We start from the raw sequence: 16923 nt of genomic DNA on the forward strand, positions 1-16923 counted from the left end.
ATAAGAAAATTCCAGGGAATATCCGAATAAATGTGGTGGTTATTAAAAAAAATCCATTATTTTGGTGGTGTTTTCTGTCTTGTTTTGAGGTATTTTAGTTTTTTTGGTGATTTTGTGACTGGAAATCTCTCTCTCTCTCTCTCTCTCTCTCTCTCTCTCTCTCTCTCTCTCTCTCTCTCTCTCTCTCTCTCTCTCTCTCTCTCTCTCTCTCTCTCTCTCTCTCTCTCTCTCTCTCTCTCTCTCTCTCTCTCTCTATTCATGTCTTTGTTTATTTAATTCTCTCTCTCTTTATCTATTAGGTTATCGTCTCTCTGTTTATATACCTATTTATCTGTGTCACTATTTCTCTTTCTCTCTCTTTGTCTCTGTTCGTGTCTGTCTCTCTCTCTATTTATTTTCCTTTATTTCTTCACCTCATTATCTCTATCTCTCGCTCTATCAATCTCTCTTCCTCTCTCTCTCTCTCTGTGCTTATAACCTGGTGTTGTGTCTCTCTCTCGCTCTCTCTCTCTCTCTCTCTCTCTCTCTCTCTCTCTCTCTCTCTCTCCTCTCTCTCTCTACTTAGTCTTGGTACAAGGAGGTACCCCATTCTGCACCTGGGTGGACCACTTGGGCGCCCCGGGGATAGAACCAGCGACTCTTGTGTTCTGAATTAATTTAGAAATTGAGTAATATTTTGGCGTGTTTGTGTGACCGTATCAAATTTGAGTGAGAGAAATGAAAGACAGGCTAAGCAGAGAAGAAAGATGAAAGACGAAACAAAGAGAGAAAGAAGAAGAGAGAGGGAGAGAGAAGAGAGAGAGGATGTGAGAAGGAAATGGGAGAAGGAAAGGAATTATATTGCTAGTGAGGGGAGAGGAGGAGACGGTGTGAGGGGAGAGGAGGAACAGAGGGGAAATAGGGGTGAGAGAAAAGGAAGGAAGGGGAAAGAGTAAAGGGAAGGAAGAGGGGGAAAGGCGAGACAGTGAGAAGGAAGGTTAGGGGTGAGGGGAGAGGAGGAGAGATGTGTCTAGGGAGTGAGGGGAGGAAAGGGGAAGTGTCACGCTATCTAACCATTAGTATGTGGTCTCCCCTCTTAGGAGAGATGGTACCTCTCTCTCTCTCTCTCTCTATTTATAATGTTGTAGAAAAATTGGTTCACTTTAAGATTAGACCTTCAGCTTAACCCACCTTAAGAGTAGCCTAACCAGACCTAACCAAATTCTAACCAAACCTAATCTAATTTTAACCTAACCTAACATCCATAGCTAGAGATAGCTTGTCTAATCTTCAGGTGAAATAAGCTGGGGGCCTAATCAGGTGAAATAAGCTGGGGGCCTAATCAGGTGAAATAAGCTGGGGGCCTAGTCATCAGGTGATCCCAACGTTAACTTATTATGATAATGTTAAATATATTTACAAATGTTTATCTAATTTCAATTCTTTTCTCTCCACAGAATTGCCACGCCCACTATTTCAGTGTGGGCGTGAGGGAGCTGAGTGTGAGCGTGAGGTAGCTGAGTGTGGGCGTGAGGTAGCTGGAGTGCGTGGGAATATTGTCCTGAGCGTGGGAATATTGTCCTGAGCGTGGGAATATTGTCCTGAGCGTGGGAATATTGCCCTGAGCGTGGGAAATAATAGCCGGGTTAGTGTTGTAGGCGTGGGAAAATAGTTATAACCGTGGGAAAATAACAATGACTCTGGGAATAAATGTTGTGGGTGTGGAAAAATAGTAATGAGCATGGGAAAATGTCTACAAGCGTGTCAAATTTGTGGTGAGCTTGGGAAAATAGTTCTTAGCGTGGGAAAATAGTGCTTAGCGTGGGAAAATAGTGCTTACAGTAGGAAAATAGTAATAGGGCTTGGGAAATAGGGGGAGGAACTGTGATAAATAGTTACCGCGGGAAAAAATTATTAGGGCGTGAGAAAATAGTTCTAAGCGTGGGAAAAAAGTGTCGGGTATGGGAAAATAGTACTTACCGTGGGGAAAATAGCATCAGAGCATGGGAAAATAGCGGTGAGCATGACATAGAACCATTCCAAGGAGCATGAGAGCCTAGAGGTGAGCGTGAGAAAAATCCAGTGAGCGTGGGAAAATTACCTCCAGCGTGGGAACAAAAGTTAAATTAGCCTCACCAAGATGTATGAAGGACCTGCCTCAGCCTGCACCTACCAGAACCCCTTGGACCTGAAGCGTGGCCTGCTGACCCACAACCTGCAGAACAAGACGCAAGGTGAGAGAGAGAGAGAGAGAGAGAGAGAGAGAGAGAGAGAGAGAGAGAGAGAGAGAGAGAGAGAACTGGTTAATTTAGTGAGAGAAAAATGTTTGTAGATAGAGAGAGAGAAAGTGAGTGAGTGAGAGAGAGAAAAGGTACAGGTAAATAGTACAGGTGATGACTGTATCTTCAACATGCACACACACACACACACACACACACACACACACACACACACACACACACACACACAGAAGTACTAACATACACTGTACTCCCCCAGGCCTGGCACTAGGGGGCGGGACCACCATGATGACTTCACCACTCAACATCAAGAGCGAGGAAGTGGTGGCTCCTGATTGGTCAGCCTGTACCTATAGGTAAGTCTATCTATCTATCTGTCTATCTATCTATATCTATTATGCTCCTATTCCTCTCTTGTCAATCTATATATAGCTGAGTCATCTTTGTTTACATTATAATATCGCTGAGTCATCTTTATTTACATTATAATATCGCTGAGTCATCTTTGTTTACATTATAATATCGCTGAGTCATCTTTATTTACATTATAATATCGCTGAGTCATCTTTATTTACATTATAATATCGCTGAGTCATCTTTGTTTACATTATAATATCGCTGAGTCATCTTTATTTACATTATAATATCGCTGAGTCATCTTTATTTACATTATAATATCGCTGAGTCATCTTTGTTTACATTATAATATCGCTGAGTCATCTTTATTTACATTATAATATCGCTGAGTCATCTTTATTTACATTATAATATCGCTGAGTCATCTTTGTTTACATTATAATATCGCTGAGTCATCTTTGTTTACATTATAATATCGCTGAGTCATCTTTGTTTACATTATAATATCGCTGAGTCATCTTTATTTACATTATAATATCGCTGAGTCATCTTTGTTTACATTATAATATCGCTGAGTCATCTTTATAATATCGCTGAGTCATCTTTGTTTACATTATAATATCGCTGAGTCATCTTTATTTACATTATAATATCGCTGAGTCATCTTTATTTACATTATAATATCGCTGAGTCATCTTTGTTTACATTATAATATCGCTGAGTCATCTTTGTTTACATTATAATATCGCTGAGTCATCTTTATTTACATTATAATATCGCTGAGTCATCTTTGTTTTGCCCCGCCAGGTTCCCAGGACTGGCCAGCTGTGCCGCAGGTGGAATGGACCCAATTAAGGCAGTCACCTCCATGGCGGTGGGGGGCCGAGGTGACGACCATAAAGGGGGGGTAGGGGGTGGGTACACGTCATCACTACTACCCCACCTTCGTACCCACCACCACCACCATCACCACAACGACCACGACCATTCTACTAGCACTATTACGACGACTAGTAGTAGTAGTAATGTGTCGTTACCATCTGCCGCTACGACTCCTGATGGTAGAGATACGCCTCACGACCACAAGAATACAGGTAGGTGGTAGTAGTAGTAATGGTGGTGGTAGTAGTAGTAGTAGTAGTAGTAGTAGTGATAGTAGTTTTAGTAGTAGCAGTAGTGTTATTATTATTTCATTAGTAGTAGTAGTAGTAATAGTAGTAGTCGTAGTAGTAGTAGTAGTAGTAGTAGTAGTGGTGGTAGTAGTAGAAGTAGTAGTAGTAGTGGTAGTAGTAGTAGTAGTATTAGTGGTAGTAAAATAATTTAAAATATAATAAACTAGACCTTTACTGATAATTGGAAATATTAAATTAAGTAAAAAAATACGTAAAATAATTCAAATAAATCACAGTATTGGAATCTTCGAAATATTTGTTAAAAGAACTTGTGATCGGGTGTTGAGTAACGGTCACAGCCCCCCCCCCCTCCGGTCAAAACGACCCTTTTTAATTAAGATATTTAACAGATAATTAATATAATTGCCTCCTGTCAATTAATAGCCATGCGGGATTGATTAGTCGGATAAATCAGCACGAAACAGCTGCTCCCCGTCGTTTTCTTTCTCCCGATGTCTTGTGTAATATTGGTGGTTTATATCGGGGTGGTTAACCCATCCAACTTCTCCACCGATTGAATTTTTATTATGATTTAAATATACGTTAAAATCGGGTATATCGGTGTGGTCGTATTTGTATAGATTTGCGCAGATTTTGTATGATTTGCGTATATTTGTATAGAACGTTTTGTATAGTTTGTGTATATTTGTATAGATTTGCGTATATTTGTATAGATTTGCGTATATTTGTATATATTTTAGTATAGATTTGTGTATATTTATGTATATTTGTGTATTTTTTGTATAAGAAATGAATACAACAATTTTACGTTATATTATTCAATACACAATGAATTAATCTTACTGAACTAACTACCACACCCAATACACACCTCTATACATCTCTAACGGGGTGTATTACCTAGAAGTGGTGTATAGTTGTGTATTTTCTGTGTATTGAGGGAAGATGGAACTAAGGCAATGAATACACCCCAACGAATGAACTCAATACACCTCCATACACCTTATTTCTGGGTGTAGCTTGAAGGATCACGTGTATGTTTGTGGAATATGGTGTATATTAATGTATAGGGCAGTAAATAAGGCCAGATTAGCGTGGAATAAGCTCGCATCACACACAGAAGGGGTTTGAAATAAGGCATCGAACACTCCCCAGCGAATGAAATCAGATCCGACCCCAGAAATCCTCCCCTAGGTGTAGTGAGAGGCTGTATTATGTGTATGTGTGTGTATTATGGTGTATAGAAGTGTATAAAGGGAGGGGAGGGGGTAGATTTACGTGATATGATATGCAGAAGGGTGTAAAATAGTCAAATGAGGCGTTGTGGTTACTAAGCGAAGGTAGTCAGATGAGAGCTTAACTTCAAGTATTATTTGTATGTCTGTATATATTGGCGATCTGTCGTGTAATGGTCAGCATGCTCGCCTCACAAGAGAGTGGACCCGGGTTCGATCCCCTAGCAGGGTGAAACTATGGGCTAGTTCTTTACGCTATTTGCCTCTGTCTACCCAGCAGTGATTGGGGATCTGGATGTTAATCGATTTGTGGATCATGTTCCGGGGTAATGGTTAGCCAGTGCAGTTGGCGAGTTGTCCGGTGTTCTCGGACTATTCTTTGACACTGGGTCATACAGCTCGTTAACTTAGGGTGTGGTTGTTGTGTTGGCGACAGCTTCTACACCTTAAACACTGGGTCATGCAGCTCGTTAACTTAGGGTGTGGTTGTTGTGTTGGCGACAGCTTCTACAACTTAAACACTGGGTCATGCAGCTCATTAACTTAGGGTGTGGTTGTTGTGTTGGCGACAGCTTCTACAACTTAAACACTGGGTCATGCAGCTCGTTAACTTAGGGTGTGGTTGTTGTGTTATGACAGCTTCTACACCTTAAACACTGGGTCATGCAGCTCGTTAACTTAGGGTGTGGTTGTTGTGTTGGCGACAGCTTCTACACCTTAAATTCACGCCTAGGTGGCCCCTGGGCCGGCCATCACTGTTACACGAGGGGCAACCATTATTATTATCTGTGTATTATGGTGTTATAGTGAGGAAGAGGAAGGCTACAATTTGGCGTGATTTAGCCATAAAGGTGTACAATTTGGCGTGATGTAGCCAACAGCAGCAAAACCCGCCAATGATCACCCTCTACCCGCCACCACTATCAATCCCGTGTGTGAGGGGAGAGACGCCTTGATTTACACCCGCCAAATCTTTTCCCCGATCACTTATTTTCGCTGTCGTGTCTCCACTCTTCCCCCGCCAACGTCCATAATTTTACCTCTAGACTTTCCCTCTCATAATCGAACTGAGAAACTCACCCAATGATAAAATATTATCTGATCTCACGTTTTGGGGACGCCATAAACCAGTGGTCCGAAAAGGTGTCGCTAAATTTACGCGCCGCTAAATTACTTGGCTGGTCTACAATGGATTTACGCAGGATTACAACGCCACTTGTCCGGATCCTTCCATCAGGGTTTCTACTTCGTTAAAATTATCCATTCTTTAAATAAACAAACAAACACTATGATTTATACTCATTAGTAACTAAATATTATTAATTATCGTTTTAGTTTTAATTATCAGATGGTTTAATTACCGACTCTATGGTTTATTGAATGATTTAATGTTTTAATTGAGGGATGCGAAGTCAGCCAGACAGTAAATTGATAATGTTGGACTAGATGATGATGATGAGTGTTGCCAGTTAGTGAATAACAAATCATCATCTTTACTGAGACAAAAGACCAACGGGGAGCGAGCCTGGCTTCATTAACGGGCTTGGTGGCTTTATCTCTTTAGACATAATGGCGGGTTTGGTTAGGTTAGGTTAGGTTAGAAATTAATGATAGTTAAATATTAATTATAATCTCGTATCTCTGACTCATATTTCACGTTACAAAACTTTTAATTAATTTACTAACTTAATTTTCGAGGTGATTATAATTATCTGTTACGTCATGAATGTAATTAGAAGCATTACATTACGTTTTTAGAAGATCATCAATATCAATAACACGAGATTAACCTGATAAATGCGTCCGAAACTCTAAACATTTATTACCTTCAATAATTCCTAAATAAACTCATAAATTATTGTTATTTTTACATAATTTACTTTGATTAATAAGTAAATATTAAATTACATGAAGGTATATATGAAAGATTGAGGGAATAATTGATGTTATGGTATTTATCGAAGTCGAAGCCAGAGGTGAAATCGGACAACGATATCAAGAGTTGATCTGTGGGCGCGTGCGGCCTCATGGGGGTAAGATAATGCTAAAATAACAAGTAACTCTTAAATACTCCTTCCCCAATTACCATCAGCCAATTTACCCGCCGGCCAGAGTAAATAGGGACCCCCCCTCCCCCCATGAGGCTTTATTGATTAAATAGGGTCGGTCCGGTAAGTGTCCGTAATGCCGACTTGACAAGGTGTTTTGTGGGAGTCGATTAACAGAGGCGACGCCATTAGTGGATGTGACGTCATAGGCTGAGGGATTCCATTAGGTCGATTATTTTATGGATTGACCCGTGATTATGGCTTAATGGTGTGTTGTTGCTGTTATTATTATTTTTATTATTATTATTATTATTATTATTATTATTATTATTATCATTATTAATATAAAAATAATAATAATAATAATATTAAAGTGATCCAATATTACAGGTAAAACACTTTATTGGTCACATTAGAATTAAAGAAAATAAACAAAGTATTTCCATTCGCGAATATTTTAACGATTTCGGAATATTTTTGGAGGGATTTGAGGGTATTTTTCTGGGCACCTGACGTTACAGTTGAGGAAGTGAAGGTGGTCGAGTACAGTGTCTCTCTCTCTCTCTCTTTCGTCTTCTTTCTCTATATATATATTTCCTTTTTCTTTTTCTCTCTCTTTCGTCTCCTTTCTCTCCTTCGTCTCCTTTCTCTCTCTCTCTCTCTCTCTCTCTCTCTCTCTCTCTCTCTCACTTTCTCTCTTTGTTCTTCTCTCCCTTTCTCTTTCCCGTTTATTGCTTCCTACTCTCTCTCTCTCGTCTTTACTTCCCTTGTCTATTACCTCTTCCTCTTTCTCCTCCTCTTTTCCCTTCTTTCTTCTCTTTGTTTCTTCCTCTTTTCTTCTTACATCAATGACTTCCTCCTCCTCCTCCTGTTCCTCCTCTTCCTTCTCTCCCATCACTTCCTCCTTCATCTCCTCATCCTTCTCCTCCTCCATCTCTCCCATCGCCTCTTCCTCCTCCTCCTCCTCCTCCTCTTCTTCCTCCTCCTCACAAGATGGCGGCAGGAAGGGTCGGCGGAAACCATTATGTTGTCTCCTTATTCTGGTCTTTGAGTTCTTCTTCCTCCTCCTCCTCCTCCTCCTCTTTCTTCTTCTTCCTCTTCTTTTTCTTCTTCTTATTATTATTATTATTTCTCCTTCCTCCTCCTCCTCCTCTTCTTCTTCTTAATTATTCCTCATTCCTCCTTTATCATATATTATTCTTTACCCTTTTTCTTCCTCCTCCTCCTCATCCACTTCTCCCTCCTTCCCCTCCACCTCTTTTTCCTCCTCTTACTCTTCTTCCTTCTTCTCCTCCTCCTCCTCCGGGTTTGGCTTTTGGGAAGTAGCGGTTGAAGTGGAGGTTTAAATTTTCCAAACGGATGGAAAATCGTTAGGACGGTTATGTCGGTTAGGGTGGGTAGGACCGTTAAAAACCGTTAGGACCGTAATGGCCGATAAAACAGCTATGGAGGTTTAAAAATAATAGGACCGTTAGAAAAGTTCGTTATAGGACGGCTGTTGTGGCGGTTAGGACCGTTATGGCAGTTAAAAACCGTTAGAATTGGAAGATTTAACTCGACAGGATATCAGGTCACTCAGTCGTGAACACCAGGATATATGAAGGTTGTCAGCCATTGTAGCACCGGAGTGTGAGGTCATCATAGTGGTCGCTAAATATGGCGGTTGAAGTACCCAGAGACTGTAAGATGGCGGTAAATTTGTCCTGAGACTCTATCAACCTCACAAGACGAGAGAAATGTGAGATATACGAACCTTTGAGAATAAATGTGTAAACGATTGTCAGGAATGGTTAAAAATGGCAGCTGTTGTACCCAGTGACTATAAAATGGTGACTCAAGTACCCAGCGACTCTACCAGGATAGTGACTCAAGTACCCAGTGACTCTGCCAGGATAGTGACTCAAGTATCCAGTGACTAAGATGGTGACTCAAGTACCCAGTGACTCAAAGATGGTGACTCAAAGATGGTGACTCAAGTACCCAGTGACTATACTAACCTAGAGACTATAAAGATATTAGTAGTTTATTAAGGAAAGTATTATAATAATGTTTGGTTTAATGTTTCATAAATGTTCGTGTTTGTGTGGTAAAGTTTGTCCAGATATTACCACAACACTTGGTCTCTTTTAGCAGTGTGGTGTGTCCCCTCTCTTTCTCTCTTCGGACAGTGTGGTAAAGGAGGTGAACGAAGGGTAGTAGCCCCCCTCTCTCTCTCTCTCTCTCTCTCTCTCTCTCACCTCTGCTCTCTCTGTATGGCAGCGACTTGACACTGTGCCAACCTGGGGACCTGGGGAGAGGGGGTGAGAGGGGGGGTGAGGGAGGGGGGAGGTTAATGGTGAGGGGTAGAATGTTGGGGACGAAGGGGAGTTGTTGGGGTACTGGGAGGAGGGGAGTGGTGAGGGAAGTAAGGAGTGATAGAGAGGGGTTAGGAGAGGGAATGAAATACAGGAGTGGAGAGAGAGAGAGAGAGAGAAAGACTAGACAGCAGAGAGATAGAGAATGAAGACACCTTGAATAATCTCTCTCTCTCTCACTCTCTCTCTCTCTCTCTCTCTCTCTCTCTTCAACAAGCCACTTATCCGTGTCTACTTAATTGCGTTATAGTGGCACCTCTTAAGTATTGAAGTGTCTCTCAACACACTCTGGCATATGTGTGTGTGTGTGTGTGTGTGTGTGTGTAAAGGAGAAGAAAGGAAATAGAAACAGACACAGAGAATGAGAGAGAGAGAGAGAGAGAGAGAGAGAGAGAGAGAGAGAGAGAGAGAGAGTCTCCAAGTTTAATTGCTCACAAAGACTAAAGTCAGATCGTTATCTCCTCTCTCTCTCTCTCTCATTCTTTCGTTATCTTCCAAACTTTATTAATTTTTATTCGTTTTTCTTATTTTCTTTTATTCCTTTGTTATTTTGTTCTGATTTATCTTTGTATAGTTAGGTTAGTCTAGGCTGTTCTTGTTCTTCTTCAAGTTCTTCTTCTCTCTTTGTTCTTGTTCTTCTCTCTTTGTTCTTGTTCTTGTTCTTGTTCTTCTTGTTCTTCTCCTCCTCCTCTTCTCCTTGTAGTTGTTGTTCTTCTTCTCCTCCTCCTTCTCCCCTTCCCCCTCCTCCTCCTTAACACCAACACCACAGCATAACGCAGCATAACACAGCATAACACAGCATAACACAGCATAACACAGCCTCAACACAGCATAACACAGCATCAACACATCATAACACAGCATAACACAACATAACACAGATTCAACACAACATAACACAGCTTCAACACAGCATAACACAGCATAACACAACATAACACAGCTTCAACACAGCATAACACAACATAACACAGATTCAACACAACATAACACAGCTTCAACACAGCATCAACACAGCATAACACAGCCTCAACACAGCATAACACAGCCTCAACACAGCATAACACAGCTTCAACACAGCATAACACAGCCTCAACACACAGCAAGCAACACAGCTTCAACACAAAGTATAACACAGCCTCAACACAGCATAACACAGCCTCAACACAGCTCAAACACACAGCCTCAACACAGCATAACACAGCTTCAACATTGCATAACACAGCTTCAACACAGCCTCAACACAGCCTCAACACAGCACAACACAGCCTCAACACAGCTCAACACAGCCTCACCAGCATAAACACAGCCTCAACACAGCACAACATTGTGCCTCAACACAGCTCCACAGCCTCAACACAGCATAACACAGCTTCCAACACAGCATAACACAGCTTCAACACAGCTTCAACACAGCCCCAACACAGCACAACACAGCCTCAACACAGCTCAACACAGCCTCAACACAGCATAACACAGCTTCAACACAGCATAACACAGCCTCAACACAGCATAACACAGCTTCAACACAGCATAACACAGCCTCAACACAGCTTCAACACAGCCTTAACACAGCATAACACAGCATCAGTTAATTAGCAAAAGGAAGTTGAACTAGAGGTGGGAGGTCGACGCCCTGTATAGACTCACCAAGCCGTAACAAATGACGATCAGCACCAAAGGGATTCGAACCCCCTGAGTGAGGTCGCGTGTTGGGGATCAGATCTTCCTGGGATGGAGTTTGATCCTTTTAAAGTGATTCGCTTTTGTCAGATCTCATTGGGGGAGAAGTGGCGGTAAGGGAGGGTGGGGAGTAGAGGGAGGGGGTAAGGGGGAGGGTGAGGGAGTAGAGAGGGGGTAAGGGGGAGGGTGAGGGAGTAGAGGGAGGGGTTGAGGGAGTAAGGGGGAGGGATGGTAAGGGGGAGGGTTGAGTCGTGTTATATCTATTGAATAAGTCGGGTTATTTGCCTTCTTATTGGGTCATATTTAAGTGTTTATATAAGTGCTTGAGGGTATTATAAGTGGATATTATTTAAGTAGAGACACTTAAGAGATAGTATGAATGTTGTTAAGTAATTTGTATTTACTTTTATACGTATTTAAGTGATAATTAAGCCTTAAATATATAATTATTAATTTTCTGTTGCTGCTGGAGGATTATTTTAATTATTTTACAAGTGTTTAATGTACTTATAAGTGCATTTTCTTTAAGTAAATTCACTTAAAATATATCATCAAAGTTTTAAGTGAATTTAAGTACTTTTATATATGTATTTAAAGGAGTTAGAATCCTTTATAACTCTCAGAATATCCAGGAAGAGAGTTGGATCTTGTTGAAGTGATTCGTTTTTGTTTTTTCTTATTGATGAGAGAGAATTGAAGCCTTTCTAGGTTCATTTTCTCTTGATAAATATACTTCAGGTAGAATTAGAACCTCTCTGATCTGTTGAGAACCTTTCCGGAGTTATTTAATCCAGTTGAACACTCTTGGGGTAGAATTAGAACCTTTTTTATCTGTTTGGAACCTTTATAAAAGTACTTTATCTCGTCAAATAATCATGGAATAGAATTAGAATCTATTTTGATATGTTTAGAATCGTTTATACTTAATGTTCTCTCACCCAACACTCTTCAGATGGGATCAGAACCTCTATATTGTCTCAAAACCTAATCTAACCTAACCTTTGCCTCGTCTACTTTCTAAAAAAATAAACTCGAAACTTTCTAAGCTGATTTTCTTCCTCACGTCGCCGAGAGAAAGTATCAGAACCTTTCTAAAGTGATTCGATTCCAAGGAGAAAGTCGGGAAGTTCTTACGCTATTGGTTGGGCTTTCAGATACGATGAGAAAATATTGGAACCTTTCTAAAGTATTTGGTGAGTTGTAAAAGAGTGTTGGAACCTTTTTAAGTGACTTTCTTTTTGAATTGTGATGTTAAGATAGTGTTGGAACCTTTTTAAGTGACTTTCTTCGTTAAATAATCACAAAAGAGAGTTTAAACCTTCTCTAGACTAAGCTTATATAATTAGAACCTATTCAAAGAGTGTTTAAACCTTTCCAAGTAACTTTCTCGTCAACTGAGGCGAAAACTGAAACCAGAAACCACCAAGAAAGCAATTGAAACCTTTTTAATAGAATCGCATCGCCTTAGAAACCTTTAAAAGTGGATTAAAACCTCCCCAGATTAATTAGATATCACTAGAAACCATGTAAGGGGAATTAGAAACCTTCCTAATTATATCCTGTGTTATAAAAAGGTCCTTTGTGAGGGGTGAAATCCTCTTAAGGGAATCAGATACCACTAGAAACCTGCACATGGAGAATCGAAACCTTTTAAAATATGTCTTAAGTTCTGGTCTTTTATGTGGGCTTTAACCCCTCTCATTCACCCCTCTCATCTCGTCCCTCTCACCATCCCCTTTCATCCATTCCTCTCAGAAAACCCGCTCTTACCAACCCCTCTCATTCACCTGTCTCACGATCACCTCTCATCCATCCCTCTCATCCCACCCTTCTCATCCTACCCTCCCATCTCCTCTCTCTCACCGTCCCCTCTCACCCAACCCTCTCACAACACCCTTCTCACAACACCCCTCTCACAACACCCCTCCCTTCCACACCCCTCTCACAACACCCCTCCTTCCAGCCACCCTCTCACAACCCCCCTCACAACACTCTCCCTTCCACACCCCCTCTCACAACACCCTCTCTATAAATCCCTCTCACAACACCCTCCCTTTCCACACCCCTCTCTCACAACAACACCTCCTTCCACACCCCTCTCACAACTCCCCCTCTCACAACACCCCTCCCTTCCACACCCCTCTCACAACACCCCTCTCACAACACCCCTCTCAACCACACCCAAAATATCCCTAGTTTTCTACTCTAGCGGAAAGTTTCAATACTTTTTCCTCCACTACTTTCCTCCCCTCCCTTCATGTCTTCAGCGAGGCGTTCAAATATGGCGGAAAGATAATGGTGGGAAGGAAGAAAATCATTTAATGTGGTCAGGAGTCATTTTGCGACAGAACTCAAGGGATTTTGTGAATAGTTGAGTCTACCCTTAAATCTACCTGTATTCTCCTTCCCTTCCCTCTTCCCCTCCTTCCCCCTTCCCACCTCTTCCTCCTTCCCCCTCTCCTCCTTCCCCTTCCTCTCTCCCTCTTCCTCCTTCCCCCTCCTCCCCGTCCCCCTTCCCACTCATTTTCTATCCCAATTTTCACATCGTTCACTCAATTTTTATCCTATTTTTCACTACACTTCATTCCTATAGTTTTCATCTAGTTTCATTCTCAAATTTTCAGTCGACTTTCACTTAAACTTTCACTAAAACTTTCATTCAAACTTTCACTTGACTCTTCACTCAAAAATTCACTCAGTCTTTCATTCAAATTTCATACAACTTTCACTCGCTTTCACTTCCCTACTTTCACCTGTGCTATAAGCCTTCATTAGACGAAACAGGAACTCAGCTGATCAATTTAATAGCCAAGATTACTGTTATAACGGCTACTGTTGGCGGCCCGTTGTGGACAAACAGATCAATTGAACTACTGTATACACCGTTTCTAGCTTCTGTTGATAACGGGAGAAAATACTCTGTGTGCTGTACCTTAAGTGAGTCAGTTAGATACGTTCTCACATCACCAGTTAGGAGGAAAATTTAACTGAGGAACCTTTGAGAATCCATCCGCGTGTCATATCTCTCTCCCTATCTCTTACATATACGTACATGGGGTGTAAACATTGCTTACTCGTGCACATAATGCTATGAGGTGTGTGTGTGTGTGTGTGTGTGGAGGGGAGGGAGGGATTACGTTGAGGTATTTGGGGTTAAAATATATTATTATTATTATTATTATTATTATTATTATTATTGTTGTTGTTATTGTTGTTGTTTATCACCAGCGCTTCAGTAACTATGGTGTTTCTCTCAGTTGCCATAAATTAGTTTTGTACCTGTGCCTCACCTGCACCTCACCTGCACCTCACCTACACCTCACCTGTACCTCACCTGCACCTCACCTGTACCCCACCTGTACCTCACCTGCACCTCACCTTCACCCTCACCTGTACCTCACCCAGTAACTCCTCACCTGCACCTCTCACCTGCACCTCACCTGCACCTCACTTGTACTTCCACCTGTTCTAACCTTGTAATTCTTACCTGTATGTGTAACTCGTACATTGTAACTTCCTGCCACAATCTACACTGCAACGACCGATCCCATATCCACGCCCTCATACCCACCACCCATCCTCCCCCACGCCCCCAACGCCCCACGCCCTCACGTCTTCACAGCTTATAAAATCCCACCCTTCCTGCCTCCACCTCCACCACGCCCCCCACGCCTCCTCCACGCCTCCCACACCTCCACCACGCCTCCTCCACGCCTCCTACAACCCACCTCCCACGCCTCCTCCACGCCTCCTCATGTCTCCACCCACGCTCTCCTCCACGCCTCCTCCTACACCTCCACCACGCTCCTGCACCACCACATTTCCACGCCTCCTCACTCCTACCACCACACGCCATACAACCCCCACCATGAGACACGCCCCCCCTCCACTACCACCACCACGCCTCCCCAGACAAACCACGCCCCCTCAACCTCCCGACCACCACCACGCCACCCTCCCCTACACACGCCTCGCACGCCTCCCCACGCCTCCTACCGACCCCTTGGAGTGAAAAATTGGCTAGTCAAACACAAAGCGGTTATATTTTAAGCCTGAGTTGTAGCTTTTAAGCCCTGAGGGAGGAAGAGGAGGAGGAGGAGGAGTAGGAGGAGGAAGAAGGGAGGGAAGAGGATCACCATTCTCCTTCCTCCTCCTCCCCCCCCTCCCTCCCCCCTCCCGCGCCTCTACTGCTTCTTTTTATGATTTTTTAAAGAAGGATTAGGTCAGAAATGTAGCCTATTGTGATATATCCGGGAGGGGGGGAGGAGGAGGGGAGGGAGGGGAGGGCAGGGAGGGGAGAAGGGAGGAATTTATGGGAAGAGGAGAAGAGATGAAGAAGAGGGAAGAAGGAGGGTAGGGAGAGTAGGGGAGAATGATGGAATTTAAGGGAAGAGGGGAGGAGGTGGAGAAGAAGGAGTAGGAGAAGAGAAGGAAGTGGGAGACGAGAAGAAAGGAGGAGGGGAAATAGGGATGGTTGGTGGGGAGGAGAAAGAGAGAGAGGTAAGGAAGGAATGTGTGTTTTGTGTGTGTGAGAGAGAGAGAGAGAGAGAGAGAGAGAGAGATGTATGGTTGAGTACAATACAGTTTATGTATTGTCAGGAGTCGCCATTTTTAAAACCCATTTCTTCATTTATAATATATATATATACAGTGTGTGGCTGTGTGTGTGTGTGTGTGTGTGTGTGTGTGTGTGTGTGTGTGTATAAATCACCTCAATTAAGTTATCTTTTTCCCTTGATTAAAGTATTATGAGATGAGAAGTCTGTCCCTCTCTCCCACGCCCTCCCAGCCGCGGGTGTGGGCGTGTGTTGGGGCGTGTGAGAGAGGCAGGGACCTCCACGCTCCACTGGACCATACTATGTACCGTATTGTTGGTGGCCCGGTCCATCCCTCCTTCCTTGGTAACACTGTCTCCTGTGGGCTCTCAGTTGGTCACACTGTCTCGTCCACACCCACACACACACGCGCGTACATACACACACATATATACACATACACTCACACACATACACACACACACACACACACACACGTACATACACACATATATACACATACACTCAAACACACACACACACACACACACACACACACACACACAAACACACACACACACACACACACACACACACACACAAACACACACACACACACACACACACACACACACACACACCACACACACACACACACACACACACACACACACCACACACACACACACACACACACACACACACACACACACACACACACACACACACACCACACACACACACACACACACACACACACACACACACACACACACACACACCACACACACACACACACACACACACACACACACACACACACACACACACACACACACACACACACACACCACACACAGCACACACCCCACACACACTCACACACACACACACACACACCCACACACACCCCACACACACACACACACACACACACACACTCACACACACACACACGTATAGCAACTCGGATCAATAAAGCACTCCTACAGGATCCTACCAACCATCTCCCACTCACCATTCCTACTAGCCATTCCCACCAATCCATCTCCACCAACCATCTTGCTCAGCCATTCCCACCAGTTACTCCCCCACCAACCATTCCCACTAACCATTCCCACAAACCATTCCCACTAACCATTCCCACCAACCATTCCCACCAACCATTCCCACCAACCATTCCCAACATTCCCACCAATCAGGAGACATCAAATTTGTTGCGGTTGGTGGCTTATAAAGAGGTCGATATTATCCATCATTAACTAACTCCAAATAATACTCTGGTAATATTCAGTAATTATCTCATATTTGAGTATTAATTATGAGTTAATTATCTAAGTATTTTTAGGGTTTATTTTG

The 16923-nt window shown here is 42.7% G+C and overlaps 1 protein-coding gene across 1 annotated transcript; it reads left to right on the forward strand.

Moving 5' to 3' along the window:
* The first annotated feature begins 1455 nt into the window (after positions 1-1455).
* On the forward strand, positions 1456-8911 carry LOC121862747. Its single transcript, XM_042361069.1, has 4 exons — positions 1456-2213; positions 2479-2575; positions 3384-3483; positions 8777-8911. The coding sequence occupies exons 1-4, from the start codon at positions 2120-2122 to the stop codon at positions 8909-8911; spliced, it is 426 nt and encodes a 141-aa protein (XP_042217003.1). The 5' UTR covers positions 1456-2119.
* The last annotated feature ends 8012 nt before the right edge of the window (positions 8912-16923 follow it).

This window comes from Homarus americanus, unplaced genomic scaffold (assembly GCF_018991925.1).
Source record: "Homarus americanus isolate GMGI-L3 unplaced genomic scaffold, GMGI_Hamer_2.0 scaffold59514, whole genome shotgun sequence".
NCBI classification, from domain to species: domain Eukaryota; kingdom Metazoa; phylum Arthropoda; class Malacostraca; order Decapoda; family Nephropidae; genus Homarus; species Homarus americanus.